General features: G+C 40.7%; 1 protein-coding gene across 1 annotated transcript in view; it reads right to left on the reverse strand.

Annotated features, from left to right (window-relative positions):
- LOC143031834 (lactosylceramide 4-alpha-galactosyltransferase-like) overlaps positions 1-18,787 on the reverse strand; it is a 40,944-nt gene extending 22,157 nt beyond the window's left edge. Inside the window, exons 1-4 of the mRNA XM_076196175.1 lie at positions 18,249-18,787; positions 9,361-9,632; positions 4,744-4,954; positions 3,893-4,055 (exon numbers count right to left, since the gene is read on the reverse strand). Of these exons, the coding sequence (XP_076052290.1) occupies positions 3,893-4,055; positions 4,744-4,954; positions 9,361-9,632; positions 18,249-18,342 (740 nt within the window). The 5' untranslated portion in view covers positions 18,343-18,787. The remainder of the gene's footprint in view (positions 1-3,892; positions 4,056-4,743; positions 4,955-9,360; positions 9,633-18,248) is intronic.
- Between the last annotated feature and the right edge of the window lie 649 nt (positions 18,788-19,436).

Genomic DNA, 19,436 nt, shown 5'->3' on the forward strand with positions numbered 1-19,436 from the left:
AAAATAGGACGAGGAATCATATGAGAGATACAAAGAAAAGAGAAGAGAAGTAAAGCATAAGATAAAGGAGGCAAAGAGGAGAGCAGATGTGAAATGGGGTAAGAGTATGACATAATTTTTTGAAAATAATAAAAAATGTCTTGGAAGGGAATTAAGAGAGGAAGAGGAGGCAAATCAAGTAGAGATGATAATGACAAAAAAATGCAGTAAGAGAAAAATGGGCAGAGTATTTTAGAGAGTTGCTAAATGTGAAGGAGGATAGGGAGGGAAAGGTAGTTGCAGTGGGAAGCGCTAAGAAAATGACAGTGATGAGTGAGGAAAATGGAGAAGAAATAAGGAAAGGTGAGGAGAAGGCAGTTATTAAGATGATGAGAGCAGGTAAGGTACCTGGATTGGATGGGTATTATGCAGAATGATAAAAAAAAGGAGGTACAGTGATGGTGAACTGGTTAGTGAGGTTATTTAAAGTTTGTTTAAGAGAGGGTAGAGTGCCGGAGGACTGGAGGAGTGTCTGTATAGTTCCACTTTAAAAGTGAAAAGGGGACAAGTGTGAGTGTAGTAGTTTCAGAGGGATCAACTTATTAATTGTAGTTGGGAAGGTTTATGGTAAGGTCTTGATTGAGAGGATTAGGATAGGAACAGAGAGAGTAATTGGTGAGGAACAGTGTGGGTTTAGGACAGGTGAGGGTTGCGTAGATATTTTTTGTGGTAAGACATATATGTGAGAAAGTTATATGAAGAGGTAAGGATTTTTTGGGGGCTTCTATGAATTTGGAAACGCTTATGACAGTGTAGACAGGAAGGCACTGTGGGAGGTATTGTAGGTATATATGATAGGAGGAAACCTTTTAAGAGCAGTCGAAAAGTTTTACGAGTGTAGTAGAGCCTATATTTAAATCATAAATGGAGAGAATGAGTGGTTCAAGGTAAAGGTGGGACTTTGTCAGGGATGTGTTATGTCGTCTTGGCTGTTCAATTTATACATGGATGGGGTTGTGCGAGAGGTGAATGCAAGGATAGTGGGTCGGGGATTGGACATGGTTAAAGAAAATGGAGGAAAGTTTGAGATAAGCCAGTTGTTGCTTGCTGACAACACTGCCCTTGTAGCAGGATCAGAGGTGGGGTTGAGGAAGTTAGTGACAGAGTTTGGGCAGGAGTGCGAGAGAAAGAAATTGAAGATAAATGTGGGTAAAAGTAAGGTGATGAGATGCACAAGGGGAAAAAGTGGCAGCAGACTGGAATTGAATATAAAGGAAGAGAGACTGGAGGAAGTGGATAGTTTTACAGGTGGGCCACAAAATAAACTCTTATGTTTTCTAAGAAGATAATTGTTTCTTTCTTATTTTCGGGTGAGGTAGACAGAAAACCTGCAAGTTTTGTCTGACAGCAGGATGGACCACTACGATTACTTTTCAGTGAGAGGACTTGGATTGTGGAGCTGTTTTTGCAACTAAGTCGCCTACACTGGTTCAAAGACAGTTTCGACGCGACATCCTGAGAAGAAAATTCCACATCGTCATACTATTACACGCTTGGTAGAAAAGTTCAGAAACACTGGAAGTATGATTAACAACAACAAAGGCCATTGTGGTCCAAAAGTCACAGCGAGGACGCCAGTTAACATTAAAGACGTCAGGGACCACTTGCAACAGTCGCCCCGCAAGTCCACCAGACGGCTGTCACAGGAAGTAAGCATTTCCAGGACATCTGTGCGCTGAATCATTCACAGTGACTTAAAGCTGTTTCTTTACAAGGTTCAGATTCTTCAAGCACAAACCAAAAGTCAACAAGACTGAACGCTTTGAGTTTGGCCAAACCATTAGTGAGCGTATTGAGAATGACCCTCAACTTTTGGACTGTCTTCTCTTCAGCGACGAGGTGCACTTCCATTTGAGTGGGCATGTGAATAAGCAAAATTTTAGGTTTTGGGCCAATGAACAGCCTCATTAACATGTTGAAAAATCTCCGAGTGTAGAAAAAATAACCGTGTGGTGTGCACTTGGAAAGAATGGTATTTTTTGGCTCATACTTCTTTGAAGAAGATAATGGTCATCGAGTGACAGTGAATTCAGACAGATATATCGAAATGCATTAAGGAGGAGAAGAGGTTTTGACATGAACACCGTTGTGTTTCAACAGGATGGTGCATCATCTCATTGTTCTGACCGCACTCTTCAGTACCTTAGGCAACACTTTCCAAGTGACCGATTAATCTCAAGGAGGACCGACAATCCATGGCCACCCTGCTCTCCTGATCTCAGCCCACTGGACTACTTTCTATGGGGCTACCTGAAGGAGTGTATGTGGACAATCCATATACAATTGACAGATTGAATAATAATAATAAAAAAAACATAAGGAGAGAGATTCGGAGAATTCCTAACGACATGTTGGAAAGAGCTGTCAACAATTTCAAAGTGAGAGTGGCGAATGCCATCCAGCAGCGAGGGGCCTGGATTGAACATATCATAAATCAATCACTACAGTAGCCAAAAACTCATCAATTCAATAATGCTTTTGTACAATAAAACTATGACACATTGTCCACGTCTGGTGAAAAATCTTGCAAAGATTCATGTATTTGTAGAGACTGTAAAATTTTTATTTTGTCCCTCTTTTTGTAGCCCACCCTGTAGATACTTGGGTGCGTATGTGTCAGGAAAGGGAGGAGTGGAGGTGGAGGTAGAATGTAGATCGATAGAAGCGAGTAAATGCCTTGGGAGATTAAAAAGTGTAATGAGAAATAGACACTTGGAAATTAATGCTAAGAGGAGATTTATGAAGGAGTGATTGTGTCGACATCACTATATGGGACAGAAACATGGAACATAGGAGAGACAGAGAGGAGGAGTTTGAATGTGTTTGAGATGAGGTGTCTGAGAAGTATGATAGGGATTACTAGGTTGGATAGAATGAGAAACGAAGAGGTGAGAAGGAGAACGGGGTGGAAAGGGAGCTGGGAGATAGGGTTGATGGAAGAGTATTGGGGTGGTTTGGAGACATGGAAAGAATGAGTGAAGAAATATTAGTAAAAGAGGTGTGGAAGGCAGAGGTGGAAGGAATGAACATGAGGGGGCGACCAAGGATGAGATGGATGGATGGGATAAAAACAGCATTGGGAAAAAAGGGAATGTCTGTTGAGGAAGGACGGGAGAGGACAGAAGATAGGGGTGAATGGAAAATGCTTGTGTATGGATGATGCTGTGATGTATGAGGGGTGTGGGCGGGGGATGGGGAATGAGGGAGTATCTGTGAAAAATAAATTGACGCAGCCCGAAGGGATTTCTCCCTGTTTTCTCCATTTCCGCATGAGGGGACGGAGAAGGGGGTGTTGCCGATTTAATGAAGCGGATTTGCTGTGCATGTGCTGTGTCTTGTGACGCTGCTTCTGACCCAGGGTAGTGGGGGAGATGCAGGGATGACCCGTAATCCAAGAGTAGCCAAGATAAGAGAGAGGGAACGGGGTGGATGGGAGTTGAGTATGAGGAGATAGAATGAGTGGGAATGGTTTTTGTGCCTTTTTTTATTTATTTATTTATTTATTCATTTATTTATTTATTGCTATCTCCCTTGTAAGAGGGAAAATACCTTTGGTATACGTATGTATTATTATTATCATTACTATTTTCATTATTGTCATTAATATTCCAAAAATCACCCCTTTATAAGAAGAGAAGTCTGCTGGCATATATAAATATTATTTCATTCTGCTACCAGAGATGTGAATGTGGTTATCTTGGATATTATGCAATACATGCTATTCCACACTGAGCAGGCAGTTTCATATGTCTGCACCCATACGTACACTATTTCACAAAGGTTAGTAAAGACCACAGACTGCTGTCCGCCATTTTCATTTATGGAATTCTATTAATCTAAACCTGAAATTTACCGGAATCCTGCGTTGCAAGGCATGCCCATTTCTTCCCGTCCAATCCAAGGTTTGTGAAGTGGAAGTGGCTCAAGAGTCAGCATGTCCATGTCCAAGTAAATACCACCATATTGACACACCAGAGCAAGGCGGAGCGCATTTGACAGGTTATATATTGGCCACTCTAGGATGCAGAGAAAATATAGAATTTCATTAGCCCTCTGTGAGGCAAAAGTGCAAATTTGGACATTAAGATAGTTTGTTTGGGCTTCTGTGGTTTACAGGAATTTCTACTTTGTGAATAGTAAAACAATATTTAGATTAGAATATTTTGACTAATTTTTTGGGTGGCAATGAAAAAAAAAGGGACACTGAAGGCTTTTGTTCTGACGAAAACCAGGCAATTTCATTCAACCTAGGAGGGTTATGTGTCCACTAAATGGTTAACTCTTTCAGTATGATAATGTCTTATACATACTAATACCAAATTATTTATTTCAGTATGAGGACTGTAGTAAAAATATAAACTTTTCACCGTCGAACCTTTTGCTATGATGATGCCCTGTGGCTAATACCCTACAATTCAGGTAAAGGATTAAGATCATTACCAATGAACCCTTTTTTATGATTGTACCATTTAAATGCCTCATCCTGACTAATGTCATACTATAGCAAGGAGGTTAAGGCCATCCATTTGACCCCTTCACTACATTGACACTGTATAGGTTTTGACTTCAGGCAGTTTGATTTTGCTTGAGGAAAAGGCACTAACAATGGAGTGAATAATACAATGGATCTACCAGTGTCTGTCATATGCCACCTAACCATACACATATCCATCCATCTTCACCATGCCTCCATCAAGTACTTACTAGTGTTTGAAGCCCAGGTCAGTTTCTTGTTCCAGTCATGTAGGGGAGTTCCTTTAAAGATCTCATCAATATTGGCAGCCACCAGGCGCACATTGGGAAAGGAGATGAGTTTGTCGATGAGAGTGTTGGTATCACTTATGTATGGTGATGTCATCAATAGATGAACAGTATGATCTTCATGGTGCCGGGCTGCACTCTCGACTACACAGGCCTGCAATGCCAGAGCACAGGCTTAAATGAGAACTGTTGGAATTTTATTTCCTAATGCTTCGTCCATACCAGGACATCTCCAGAGTACATTACGTACTCTTAAGAAGTCCTGGTAAGGAAGAACGTAAAAAAAATAATAAAACAAAGCTAACAGGAAGAGGAGGAATAAGGACGGGAGAGAGGGGGAGAAGAGAGAGGGAAGACGGTAGGGAAAGGATGAGAAAAGAAAGAAAAAAGGAAAAAAAAATGTTTCCTCTCTGGCAGGAGAGCTTCTAAAGAAGAAATAGGGATAGTGTAGAAGAAGAAAAGAAGAAGAAGAAGAAGAAGAGGAAGAAGAAGAAGAAGAAGAAGAAGAAGAAGAAGAAGAAGAAGAAGAAGAAGAAGAAGAAGAAGAAGAAGAAGAAGAAGAAGAAGAAGAAGAAGAAGATGAAAGAGAGAGAGAAATAAATTAAATCAGACAAAAGTAATGAGTGGAAATTAAGAGGATGGATGACAGAAGAAGAAAAATCAGAGGGCAGCGCAACCTGTAACCAAATAAGAAAATAATTAGCCTGCTCTTTATTGGACAGAATAAATTATAGTATAATTTCTAGCAACTGCCAGGTGATTATTGTATATTGACATGTTGGAGTACCGTACGCCTTGTACTGGTGGTGAGGAGCCTACGTCAGGAGGCGCGTAACTGCGGCCGAATCCGTCACCTTTGTCTTATGTGTTTGGACTGTTGGGGCAGGTAACAGTCACAGCTGGGAATAGGAGAAAACTTACAACTAAGCAAATTCGAGACCAGTATGTTTCTGATTACGGCACCAGTCATTGTAAATGGATGGGCAGGACAACTTTCTGTATTATTTCTGGCTATTGCCATACAGTTTTATTGAGTTGTAGGTGTACCCTCTTCCAGCAAAGAGTTTGGGCTCCTGAGCTGCGAGGAGTCTCCCGAACAGGATTTAGTTTTCATGGGGATGTAGGACTTACGGTCTCCGTACCATTACGGGATCCCAAAGTTAAACGCTAATTATCTATATACTTATATAGCAAGGGTTTTTTCCCCTTTATAAGTGAGGTAACCAAGTCAAAGGTGCGCACCCACTTCCACCCACTCCATTCCTACCCACCATCCTTTACTCACCCTCATTTTAGCTCCTCGTGGATGACGAGTCACCCTTGTATCCCGCTCACTGCCCTGTGTCAGAACCAGGTCAGTAAGACACAGCACATCCATAGCAAGGCCGCTTCACTTAATCGACAACCCCAACCACTTCTTACACATTTCATCTCAAACACATTTAAACTTCTCTCTGCCTTTCTTAGACACCAAGTCTCCACACCATACAGTGTCGTGGGCACAATCACCATCTTCATATGATTTTCTATTTGCATCCATTCCCAGATGTCTATTTCACATGACACTTTTTAGTCCCCCAAGTTGTTTACTCACTTCTCTCAATCTACACTTTACTTCCACCTCCACCCCTCCCTTTTCTGCCACATGCGACCCCATATATCCAATATCATTCACTTTCTCCAGCCTCTATCCTTTAAGACTTATTTGTCTGCCATCCTCTCCCCTTGTACATCTCATCACTTTGAAAAAATATTGAAAAACTTTCTCCTATCTCATGCCTTCCCAAACTGTCACTATCTATATACCAAAAGTTTTCCCCCCTAATAAGGAAAGTAGCCGAGTCAAAGACTCGTACCTACTCCCACCCATTCCAGTACCATCCACCACCCCTTCATTCCCCTCATCTTAGCTCCTCATAGACGACGGGTCATCGCTGTATCCCGCCCATTGCCCTGGGTCAGAGGCAATGTAGCAAGATACATCCACAGCAAGTTCGCTTCATTTAATCGGCCAGTACCCCCCCCCCCTTCTCCGTCCCCTCATGCAGAAAAAGTGAAGACGGGGAGAATCCCTTCGTGTTGCGTCAATATATCATTCCCACATAAGCACCCTTCTACCACCCCACCCCCTCCCCTCCCTTGCATAACAGTATCATTCATACATAGGCACTCTCCAGTCATCCCTATCTCCTGTATTATCCTTTCGTTGCGCAACAGACATTCCCCTCTTGCTGCACGCCACCCTCAGCCCATCCTTCCATTTCATCCTCGGTCGTCTACTCAGGTTCACTTCGTCCACCTATAACTTCTAAACCTCTTTTGTTTACTTTTTTCCATTCATTCTTTCCATATTACTAATTTCCTTAATCTCCTTTTTGACCCTGCCACAAGCGCAGTGTCGACGGCAAACAACTGGTTCACCTTCCATTTTTCTCCATTTTCTTTAACCATCCCTTTCCCATTACCCTCGAATTTACCTCCCGCACCCCCCATGTACAGATTAAGCAGCCATGGTGACGTTACATATCCCTGACACAGCCCCACCTTTACTTCAAAATGCTCGCTCTTTCCATTTTCAATTCCAATATAGGCTCTACTACTCCCGTAAAAAAAAAAAAAAAAAAAAATAAAATAAAAAAAAATCTTGATTGTCCTTAAAAGCTTTCCTCCATTTCCATATATCTGCAAACCCTCCCACAGTGCCTTACTGTTTACCTGCCATAAGCCTTTTCCAAATCCATAAAAGCCAAAAAAAAAAAAAAATCCTTACCTTTTGTTTAAGCTTTCTCACATATCTGATCTGCCTACACTAAAATTGGATCCACACAACCTCTATCTTTCCTAAACCCATGCTGCCCCTCACCAATTACTCCCTCTGCTCCTCTCCTAATCACCTCAATTAAAACTTCCCATAAGCTTTCCGAAATACACTCAACAAGCTGATTCCTCTAAAACTACTACAATCACATTTGTCTCCTTTTCCTTTGCAAAGTGGAATTATACAAGCACTCCTCCAGTCCTCCGGCACTCTACCTAGCCTTAGACACACATTACCAGGGGTGTTCAGAAAGTAATGACAGTCGGACTCGTAGCTGAGAGACTATAAGTGTTGGGGGGGGGCGGGGAGCAAGGAGCAGCAAGTGTTGCCTGTTGTTACATGTTTGAGCTTGTCGCTGTTTGTCTAGCTTACATTTTATCGTTGCGCTGTGCGATTGCGTCATTGTTGGTTTGCCTCTCTAACCGGAAACATGGATTTTTTGAAAGAAGGCTGCAGATTCTACACCTTCACAAGGTGGAAACTCGGGAAAAAAGCAACGGAGATCAGAGAGGAATTTTTGCAAGTTTTTCCCGAGTCTACTCCATCACTGGAAACTGTTTCCCGCTGGATTCGAGCTTTCGCAGCCGGAAAATTGCAGCTAGAAGATGATCATCGTCCTGGCCGCCCTCGGACATCCGTGACCGAAGCAACGACGGTCCGTGCGCGGGCCATCATTGACGAAGATCCAACTGTTACTCTTCGATCCTTATCCTTGGTATCACTGTCATTACTTTTTGATCACTTGAGTTTTCCACTCGTAAATAGCCTCACTAGCCAGTCCACTACTTCTGTACCTCCCTTCTTCAGACAGTTCGCATGATACCCATCTTTTCTTATTTCTCCTCCATTTTCCTCTCACCCATCACCGTCATTTCATTAGCACCTCCCACTGCTACCACCAATCGCCTCCCTATCCTCCTCCACACTCAGCGGCTCTATAAAATAATCTGTCCATCTTTCCCTTACCATCTCCTCTTCCATTAAAATCTGTCCATCTGCGTCTTTCACCTTTTCATCTCTGCTTGACTTACCTCCCCTTCCTCTCTTAACTTCCCTCCAAAACATCTTTTTATCACTTTAAAAGAATTCTGTTACACTCCACCCCCCTTTACATTTGCTCTCCTTTTTGCCTCCTTTATCTAATGTTTTGCTTCTCTTCTCTTTTTCTTCGCACCTCTCATTTGTTTCTCCTAGAACCTCACATCCAGTTTTGGAAAGGAGAGATTGAGAAACGGAACAACTGGGAATGGAAATGGTGGATAGATCGGTGAAGGAAAGGAGAGAATGAAGGAAAAGGGAGTAGAGGAAATTGTTGAAAGTTATGGAAGAGGAAAAGGAGGAAAGGAAGGTGAGAAATGGACCTGTAACTAATAGGGAAACAGGAACTATCCTATATGGCCACACAAATGTAATAATAATAACAAATAAATAAAGCCTCAAATCTTATTTACTAAAAACCCAAAACCTAGTGGCCAGCAATACTCCTCAGGCCTTTCCAGATACCTTTAAAAAATACTGTCATATTTATTGTATTAGTGTTTGAGTGACAAATGATAGGTACCTACTTGTTGTGGTCTTGCAAGATGGATAGCAGGCAAAGCTTATCTCATTTTTTAATATTCATGTTTCAGTTTCAGGTCTGTTTCAGCATTATGCTAAGAATTGTATAAAAAAAAATGCCAATCAATGTCTCATATCTCCCCGTGTTTTCAGATCAATCAACGCATTCGAAACAAACTTACCCTTTTGGCATTCAGGGAGAAAGCGCAAGATGTTTCAGCAAAGAATATGTTCCTGCCAGATTCTTCTGGCATCAAACTTTGCATAGAAGATGAGAAGGTCTCCTTCCTGGTCCTCTTGGAACAAAGGATCTTCTGCCAACTACTTAAAGAAATTGTTGATGTCGGTGACATGGTTTGGGTTTCAGCCTCTGTCGCGTCGCGTTTCCAATCCGAATTAATGACAGGCTTCGAGACATCATGGTTCATAATAATCTTAGACCTAGGGTCAGTTGCTGTTGAATACCACAATGTAAGTTGTCAGTGTTGGTCAACTCTAAAGAATGGATTACATTGGTAAAGTATACCCCCCATGCCATGATCTATAGCAATGTTGGATGCAGAAATAGCGAAACAAACAAATATCAAAACAGAAAAATAAACAAGGAAATAAACTTTATTATTAGCAGACATTACAATATATTACTCGTGTGTTTGATTAAATATTTTGACATAAACTAAGGTACCCTTTCTCTTTATAAGGGAAGTGAGTGTCTCTTAGAAAACATACTTTTATCATAAGAAAAAGAATAACTTCCCTTCCGCTGAGATGAAAAATCGCCCTAGCTCCCACTAAACTGTTTGGAACAAAACCAATGCAGTGAGACAGGGGTCTTCCACAGCAGGGCCCAACAACCAAAGCTAGTTTACTCACCCCCCCCCCCCGCCCCATAATACAATTCAGTACATCACAACTATCCTTAGCATCCATTTAAAATAAGGAACTAAGGTTTCACTTACCCATTTTAAGCTCTTGCATCCATTTCCATCCTGTGCACTATCTAAGAAGAGTAAGGCAAGCTCTTATAACCGGATTCGAAAAAAGAGTGAAGGAAGACTAACAGCTACTTCACCACCTCCAAGTTATGCCCCTAGATAACGCCTTTAATGAGAAAGTGACTGAGATTGATAGAATATTCAGGCGCTGTCTCTTCCACTAATTTACAATAACTTCATTTTCCAACTAACAACCCTAAGTCCTCCGGTGATGATGTGTTATGATGATGGCCAGGAGATGGATACTCTGGAAGCACAGTGGTGTAGGCACAGGTGGTGTTAGCACAGTGGTCATCCTGTGAAAGGATGGAGAACAACACAGTTCATAGGACCCTACATGACTTAGCAACCCTGTTCAGAATCCACTCTGCTCACCCGACATGAGAAAAAAAAACAACACATAAACAAAGACTTCCCGAACCTAACCAGGTTAGTAATGCATACCCACAATGGTCGTTTATATCATGTATGAATAATGATGATACCCTAATGACAAGGAAACAACATTCCTCATAAAACCAAAATCTTTCTTTTGCACTCCTGCTCCGCACAGCAGCACTTCCCTGTGAACGAATTGAAACCCCATCCCAGTAAACTCAGGAGCAATCTACAATGGTAAGGCTAGAGTAACTAACCACCCTCTCCTCAGAGGGTAATAGTCTCCGCCATCAGCATTATAAATAAACCCAAGCACCACAATCAATAACTGCCACCCCGATCCCATTATGACATATGGCATTTCCGAGCCTACGCAGCCCTGATGACAAACAACTTGACCCATACCAAGACAAAATGGATCCTGGCCTAGACTACCTAATATTCTTGGTCCTAAAGTCTACCAACAATTAAATGAAAACTAAAATGTCCCATGATAAGCGGCCCCAAGGAAGAAACTCTAACAACAAAACTAGAATCAAGGTCTACTATAGCAAAATCAAATCCCTGGCAGCCTTAGTAGAAACCCCAATTCAAAATATGCAGAGCTTAAAAATTCTCCAGTAAATCATCCCCTTGCCCCCCCCCCAAATAGTCAAGATCATAAAATTATCTTATCCCTAACATCTAGCCATATAAATCACAGGCCCAAATTCATGTCCCAAGACTACAACTGTCCCTTCACAGAAGTGAAATATTACATTCTTCTCTCCAACTGTAAGAAAACTGCCACGGGTTCAGGTAACATACACTATGACATGAAAGAACACTTATATCCAATATCAATATTCTTTATATTAATCCTCTCAACATATCGTTGATAGAAGATACCCTGCCTGGAAAGAAGCCATCATTATCTCTTTCCCCAAACCAAGAAAAGACCAAATCTTTTCAAATAACTTCCACCCAATCGCATATTTAGTAAACTAACGATAGATTCCTAGAGGAAATTGTATAATTCCGTCTCTCATGGCAAACGGTACGTTATTTTCTCATATCACCACTTCAAATAGGATTTAAAAGATTTTACCGCATCAACACAGAAACAATGATCCGTACTGCATTTTTTAACAAAAGTATCTATGGTGTATTTTTTATTAGATAAAAGCATAAGACATGGCTTTAAAATTATGGATCATCCATGAACCTTACCTTCTAGAAATCTGAGCAGTTATATCTACTTTCATGTCTCATAGGATATTCAGAATATGCATAGGAAGAACCTTATCTTCTCCGTTCTCAGCATTCTTGTTTTCACCCTAGCTATAGGTAACATAACAAAACAAATCCCCTTGAAAATAATTGCTGGCCTGTGTTTCGATGATCTAACCCTGCTTTGCGTAGGAACCCACTCTGCTGATATTAACTACCTTCCCCAAAATTCCCTAACCCGAGTGTAACAATGAGCAAAAGGCTATGGATGCCGTGTTTCCGCCTCGAAATTAGTCATCATGCATTTGTGTAAGCGACGTTTCTACAAAGACACCACGTCAAAACTATTAGGAGTTACTACCCTCCCAGTGATATAACAAACAAATCCTTCCCACAACAACGCCTATGCTGATTTGGACAGGGAAAACAGAGGCTTCCTCATGTAGGCCCTGGATTAGATAGAAGACGTTGTTGGTGGTCATGAGAAAGAGAGTCTTATATGCCACTCCTCCAAATCATTGTTACCTCGGATGGACAGTTTGAATGCTAAATTGATGGTAGGTGGTGACTACTGTGTTAGTGTCTATATCCATCAAGGTTGATGTGGATGAAGGTGAAGCTGGGAAGGGAGTTGTGGGTTTTTGTAAGTGCATATAGGCCTGGTAGTGAGAAGAGCGTAGAGGAAAGGGAGGCTTTTTAGGTAGATATGAATGAGTGCATAGAGGGATTAGGGAGAAATGTCAATGTAGGAAACGAACCAATAGACAGAGTGTTTGGGAAGTATGGAGTTCCAGGTAAAAATCGTAGTGGAGAATTGATGGTGGAGAGGTGTCTTGAAAGAGAGTTGATGATAGCAAATATAGTGTTTAGGAAGAAAGTCAAGCATAAGTACACATGGGAGAGGGTGGTGAATGGAAGGGTTGCAGATAGAGCGTTAATGGTTTCTATAGTGGTGCCCAGGAGTATGGTAGGAAGAGTTAAGGATGTACATGTTCTAAGGGGAGAGAGTGGGGGAATATCAGATCATTTTCTGGTGGAAGGTAAATTGAGAGTAGAGAATAGATGTAAAAAGAGGAAAAGGGCAGAATGTAGGGAAGTACTTAGAGTGAACTGCTTAAATGAGAAAGAAAAGGACAATGAGTATAAGTAGAAGCTGAGAGAGGAGTGGGAGGGAGTGAAGGATAGAGTAGAACTTGGAGTGGAAGAGGAATGGGGATGGTTCAAGGAAGGAGTCATAAGGTGTGCAAAGATGGTGTGTGGAACAAGGAGGGCGGGAGGAAATAGAAGGAAGGGGTAGTGAGTGGTGGGATGAGGAAGCAAAGAAGAGAGTAGAAGAGAAAAACAGGCATTCATAGATTGGCTACAAATTAGGACGAGGGAATCGTATGAGAGGTACAATGTAAAGAGAAGGGAAGTTAAGCATAAGATAAAAGAAGCAAAGAGGAGAGCAGATGTAAAATGGGGTAGGAGTATGACAACATTTTTTTGAAAGTAATAAAAAGATGTTTTGGAAAGAAATTAAAAGAGGAAGAGGAGGCGAATCAAGTAGAGAAGAAAAGGTAAAAGGTGCAGATGGAGATATGATAATGGAAGAGAAAGCAGTGAGAGGAAGATGGGCAGAGTATTTTAGGGAGTTGCTAAATGTAAAGGAGGATAGGGAGGGAAATGTAGCTGCGGTGGGAAGCGCAAAGAAAATGAGAGTGAGGAGTGAGGAAAATGGAGGAGAAATAGGGAAAGATGAAGTGAATTCAGCTGTTAAGATGATGAGAGCAGGTAAGGCTCCTGGGTTGGATGGATGCCATGCAGAATGTCTGAAGAAAGGAGGTACAGTTATGGTGGACTGGCCGGTGAGATTATTTAATGTGTTTAAGAGAGGGTAGAGTGCCGGAGGACTGGAAGAGTGCCTATATAGTTCCGCTTTACAAAGAAAAGGGAAACAAGTGTGAGAGTAGTAGTTACAGAGGGATCAGCTTGTTGAGTGTAGTTGGGAAGGCTTATGGTAAGGTCTTGATTGAGAGGATTAGGACAGGAACAGAGAGAGTAATTGGTGAGGAACAGTGTGGGTTTAGGACAGGTAGGGGTTGTGTAGATCAATTTTTTGTGGTAAGACAGACATGTGAGAAAGGTATAGGAAATGGTAAGAATGTTTTTGGGGCCTTTATGGATCTGGAAAAGGCTTATGACAGGGTAGACAGGAAGACATTGTGGGAGGTACTGCAGATATATGGGATAGTAGGAAAGCTGTTAAGAGCAGTCAAGAGTTTTTACGAGAGTAGCAGAGCTTGTGTTAGGATTAGAAATGGAGAGAGTGAATAGTTTGAGGTAAAGGTGGGACTTCGTCAGGGATGTGTTATGTCGCCCTAGCTGTTCAATCTTTACATTACATGGGTGGGGTGGTGCGAGAGGTAAATGCAAGGGTAGTGCGTCAGGGGTTGGAGATGGTTAAAGAAAATGGAGAAGAGTGGGAAATAAGCCAGTTGTTGTTTACTGACGACACTGCTTGTAGCAGGATCAGAGGAGGGATTAAGGATGTTAGTGACAGAGTTTGAGAAGGTGTGTGAAAGAAGGAAGCTGAAGATAAATGTGGGCAAAAGTAAGGTGATGAGATGTACAAGGGGAGAGAGTGACAGCAGGCTGGAAGTGAGCATTAAGGGTGAGAGACTGGAGAAAGTGGATAGGTTTAGTTACCTGGGTGCGAATGTGGCAGGAAAGGGAGGAGTGGCGGTAGAGGTAGAATGTAGATTGAGAGAAGCGAGTAAATGCCATGGCGGATTAAAAAGTGTAATGAGAAATAGACATCTGGGAATGGATGCTAAGAGGAGGTTATATAAAGGAATGATTGTGCCAACAGCACTGGACGGGACAGAAACATGGAACATAAGAAAGGAAGAGAGAAGTTTGAATGTGTTTGAGATGAAATGTCTGAGAAGTATGATAGGGGTTACTAGGCTGGATAGAGTTAGAAATGAGGAGGTGAGGAGGAGAATAGGGGTGGAAAGGGAGCTGGGAGATAGGGTTGATAAAAGAGTATTAGGATGGTTCGGACACATGGAAAGAATGAGTGAAGAAAGATTAGTAAAAGAGGTGTGGAAGGCAGAGGTGGAAATAGTGAATATGAGGGGGCGTTCTAGGATGAAATGGATGGATGGGGTGACAGGGGCATTATAAAAGAGAGCAATGTCTGTTGAGGAAGGGCGGGAGAGGACAGAAGATAGGGTTGAATGGAGAAGGGTTGTGTTTGGATGATGCTGTGATGCATGAGGGGGAGTGGGTGGGGGATGGGGGCTGAGGAAGTATGTATGAGAAAAAATATGACGCAGCCCGAAGGGATTTCTCCCCGTCTTCTCATTTTCTGCATGAGGGGACGGAGAGGTCCTTTACCATCACAAACGGATTCAAACAGGGTTGTGTTCTTACACCAGTATAGACTTTTCCATCAATGGGGCGCTTTACAGTGGCGAGATGTAGAACTAACAGGTCGTGAGGTCATTTGGTGATCACTGATGAGCATGATTAAACTGTGTTCATTGTGTCCCTTTCAATTTTCAAGACTATTTCAGCGATAGACATGGTAAGCTACAAATTATTAGCACGATATCATATTATATCTGGCAGGTTTTCATCAATGTCAGACATGCACAGTATTAAATGACCACAATTATATAAAAAACACCAATAACTGGACAGCGGCGGGATTACCGTGATTATCACACCATACGTACACGGCACACGCGCAAACATAAATTATACGGTCAAGCGCCTCAACAACATGCATTAGCCTACGGCCTTGGTTATATCATAATAGATTCATGAGATATTTGAGTATGTCACTGCTCTATCGTATGATACAGAATCTACAGCTTTCATAGATTTTAAAACCACCAAACTATTGGCCTCTCCACTAGTGCAATGTTATTTTGATTGTGGTTGTTGTTCGTGTGCCCAAATATATATCAACTTCTCAAACACAAACTACAAATCCGTCAAGGGTAGTACTCAAATTAAATCCTAGAATACATTTTGGTATCCCATTTTAATGGCCTTAACTGGTTTACAGTGGAAAACAGACCTTTTTAACTACTTGTTATATACACAAAATTGTACGTGGTCGGGCACCTAAATGCCTTGAAAGATGAATTAGTCTTCGTTAATCTGTACACTCTCACAACACACTATGCAGTGGTGCTTCTGTTGTTTTACTTCGTTTTAAGTCTGTTTTGGATAGAAGCTCCTCCAAGTTCACAGCTTCACTTTTTTGGAATAAGCTTGATGTATAAATCCAAACTACAAAATTATATATCATTCAAAGTATCTTGTAGGAAATTTCTTTTAGATGCTTATTTGTCCATCAGTCATAGCAAATATATCTATATGCAGTATTATTGTTTAGACAACTTTTGTTGTCTGTCAATTTAGTCAATATTTGTGTCGAACTACTAAATGTAACGGGGGGAAAAGCTCTCGGTACATAGATACATAGATTGTGCTTTCTCATTTTTTGTCAACTTTTTTTTTTTTTTTTGTCTTTTAACTTCGTTTATTTACTAAAATGTCAAAGCATACAAATGCAGAGGCTGCGCTTGTTAACCTAATGACGTCATAGGGTTAAAAACGAGGCGGCGGCCATTTTTCTTGGAAAGGGCTATTGTTTAACCGACCTTTTTCACAGATTCTATTCCATGCCGTGAAAGAGCTTGATCTGGGCGTGAACATCAAATATCGCAAAGATGGACTGTTTTTGACCTCAGTCTGCTCTAGTGGCAGGTTGAGCCATTGATGTCGCCACCTGCCGTGGAGGTACCAGTTGTAGGTAACGTATGCGAAAGATTAAGAAATTTTCCTTCTCTTTTTTTTCTTTCTGATGATTATATATATATATATATATATATATATATATATATATATATATATATATATATGTATATATATATATATATATATATAAATTTACAAGACTTCTTTGGAGAAAGAAGGATATGGTAGGTTCAATGGAACAACAAAGAGAACGTGGTAAAAGGATGACTATCGGCTACACTGTTCGAACTATGTCCGTGGAAAACTCACCCTTGAATCATTTTTTTACGGATGAATATGCCCTCACACAAGAAGAATTATCTGCAGGTCATTGTCGACAGTTCTGCAGAAGTATCAAGAGCGTTTGGACAGATAAACAGCCAAGAAAAGATAGATAATTTGGTCTAAGCAGTCCCAAACACAATAATACCTCACCCACATATTGCCATCGACGGAATCCAATACAAGTGTGTGGAGAGCTTCAAGGATCTGGGAAGTACATATTCAGTAGATGGATCACTCGATAAAGTGATCACATATAGGATCAAGAAAGCGAGTCAGTCACCTGGGAAACTGAGAGTGAAGGTTCTCTAGTAAAAGAACAAAAGATTATCCATTAAGCTTAAGATTTACAAAGTCGTAAACCGTGTGTCGTCGGACATCAAGCAGTTAGAATAGCTCCATAAAAGAGCACTATATAGGATTATGAACATGTGCTGGCAGGACAGAATTTCTAACAAAGAAGTACTGGATAGAGCTAACTCAACAAGCGCTGATTCAATACTACTGAAACCCCAGCTATGGTGGGCCGGTCACGTCATCAGAATGGACAGCAACTGTATCCCTCGACATATGATGTAGAGTGCTCAGAGAGGGCTCACGTAGAATTGGAAGGACTAAAATGAAGTACAAAGACATCCTGAAGAGAACCTCACGTGGTGCGGCATCCAGCCACACGAGCTTTAGGCCGCCGCTGCAGAGGAATAGCAGCATTCAAGGAGGAGGATCGGCGCAAGCGTCGTGCTCCCGCAAGAAACAGGCGATACAGGGTCGCACCTTCCTGTTCTGACTACTAATTATCGATGCCACATCTGTGGGCTGCGACGTCACATGCTGAGTGCGCAGACTCTCATCTTCGGATCCCGATCAAATATCATCATCATCATCACCACCACCACCACCACCACCACCACCACCACCACCACCATCATCATCATCATCATCATCATCATCATCATCATCATCATCATCATCATCATCATCATCATCATCATCATCATCATCATCATCATCATCATCATCATCATCATCATCATCATCATCATCATCATCATCATCATCATCATCATCATCATCATCATCATCATCATCATCATCATCATCATCATCATCATCATAATCACCACATCATTTAGGTATATACAATTATGTCATGTCATGGGAACACCTCAAAAAATTATAAATGTCTGAAAAAAGTGTAGAAAGTTCTCTATACAGATAGGACAAATCATGGAACAGCACCACTCCCATCCCCTCTCAAAAAAAAAAAAAAAAAAAAAAATCCATTCTAAATTGATCAACGAATTCAAAGCTAGACTTTGATCAGTGAAAAAGAAATAGAATCCTCACAAGTGTAATTTCTTTCCTGTATATTACAGCTAAGCAAATATAATTGAGTAAATACAAATACTTACCGTTTAAGATGTTGTTCACTGAGATGACTAAGATCCATACAAGAGAAGTTGCTCCGATTGCCCTCAATGTCCTCGTGCTAAAGAAGAGTGCCATCGCTAATCATTACTTGAAAGAAAAATGAAGAATCTATAATAGAACATGCATTACACCAGAAGCATTATGGTATCAATAATCTATCGCAAAAATAAAAAGACCCGGAGCTTATACTAGTCCAACAACACAGGACCTAGGCCTACTCTTCTTCAACAATCCAATGTCATGGGCAACACTAGATGCATTGAAGGATGCTGCAAACTCTTCGGTGGTTTAAGTTGTATTGCAGCAAGAACGCAAGCTCTCCCTAGAATATTAGCAGTGGATATTCAAAATGGCTCCATCAAACTCCACCGCAAAATATTCCACAATGTAACAGATCGTCGGTTCAACAAATTCCTAACACCATTTGCGCAATACAAATAGTCATAACAAGAATAAACACAATAAGAAAAGAACAATCTACGATTAACCAAACGAAAACAAGGGAATGAAGAACATTAAATTTTACCCGACAGCACAGTGAGGCACACTACGAAGGGCCTGATGTTTCTCAAATACAAAAATATAAGCGCATGTATATATACTATATATATATATATATATATATATATATATATATATATATATATATATATATATATATATATAACACACACACACACACACACACACACACACACACATATATATATATATATATATATATATATATATATATATATATATATACATACATATATATATATACATATATATATATATATATATATATATATATATATATATATATATATATATATATATACATGTATATATGCAACAGTAATCACATAAAACACGTGAATAAAGATTTATGCTTGTAACCACGAGGAAAATAAAGATCGGAATACTATATATATATGGAGTTCCAGAAGATCGGAATATATATATATATATGGAGTTCCAGAAGAATTTCGTAGTGGAGATTTTGATGGTGGAGATGTGTCTAGAGAGCTGATGACAGTAAACATAGTGTTTAGGACAAAAGCTAATCATAAGTACACATGGGAGAGGGTAGTAGATGGAAGGGTGATAGTGTTGATGGACTATATAGTGATAACCAGAAGTACTGCAGGATCATTTTTTGGTGGAAGGTAAGTTGAGAGTGGAGA

The sequence above is a fragment of the Oratosquilla oratoria genome, chromosome 1, assembly GCF_046742065.1.
Source record: "Oratosquilla oratoria isolate Oo_2021 chromosome 1, ASM4674206v1, whole genome shotgun sequence".
Taxonomy (NCBI): domain Eukaryota; kingdom Metazoa; phylum Arthropoda; class Malacostraca; order Stomatopoda; family Squillidae; genus Oratosquilla; species Oratosquilla oratoria.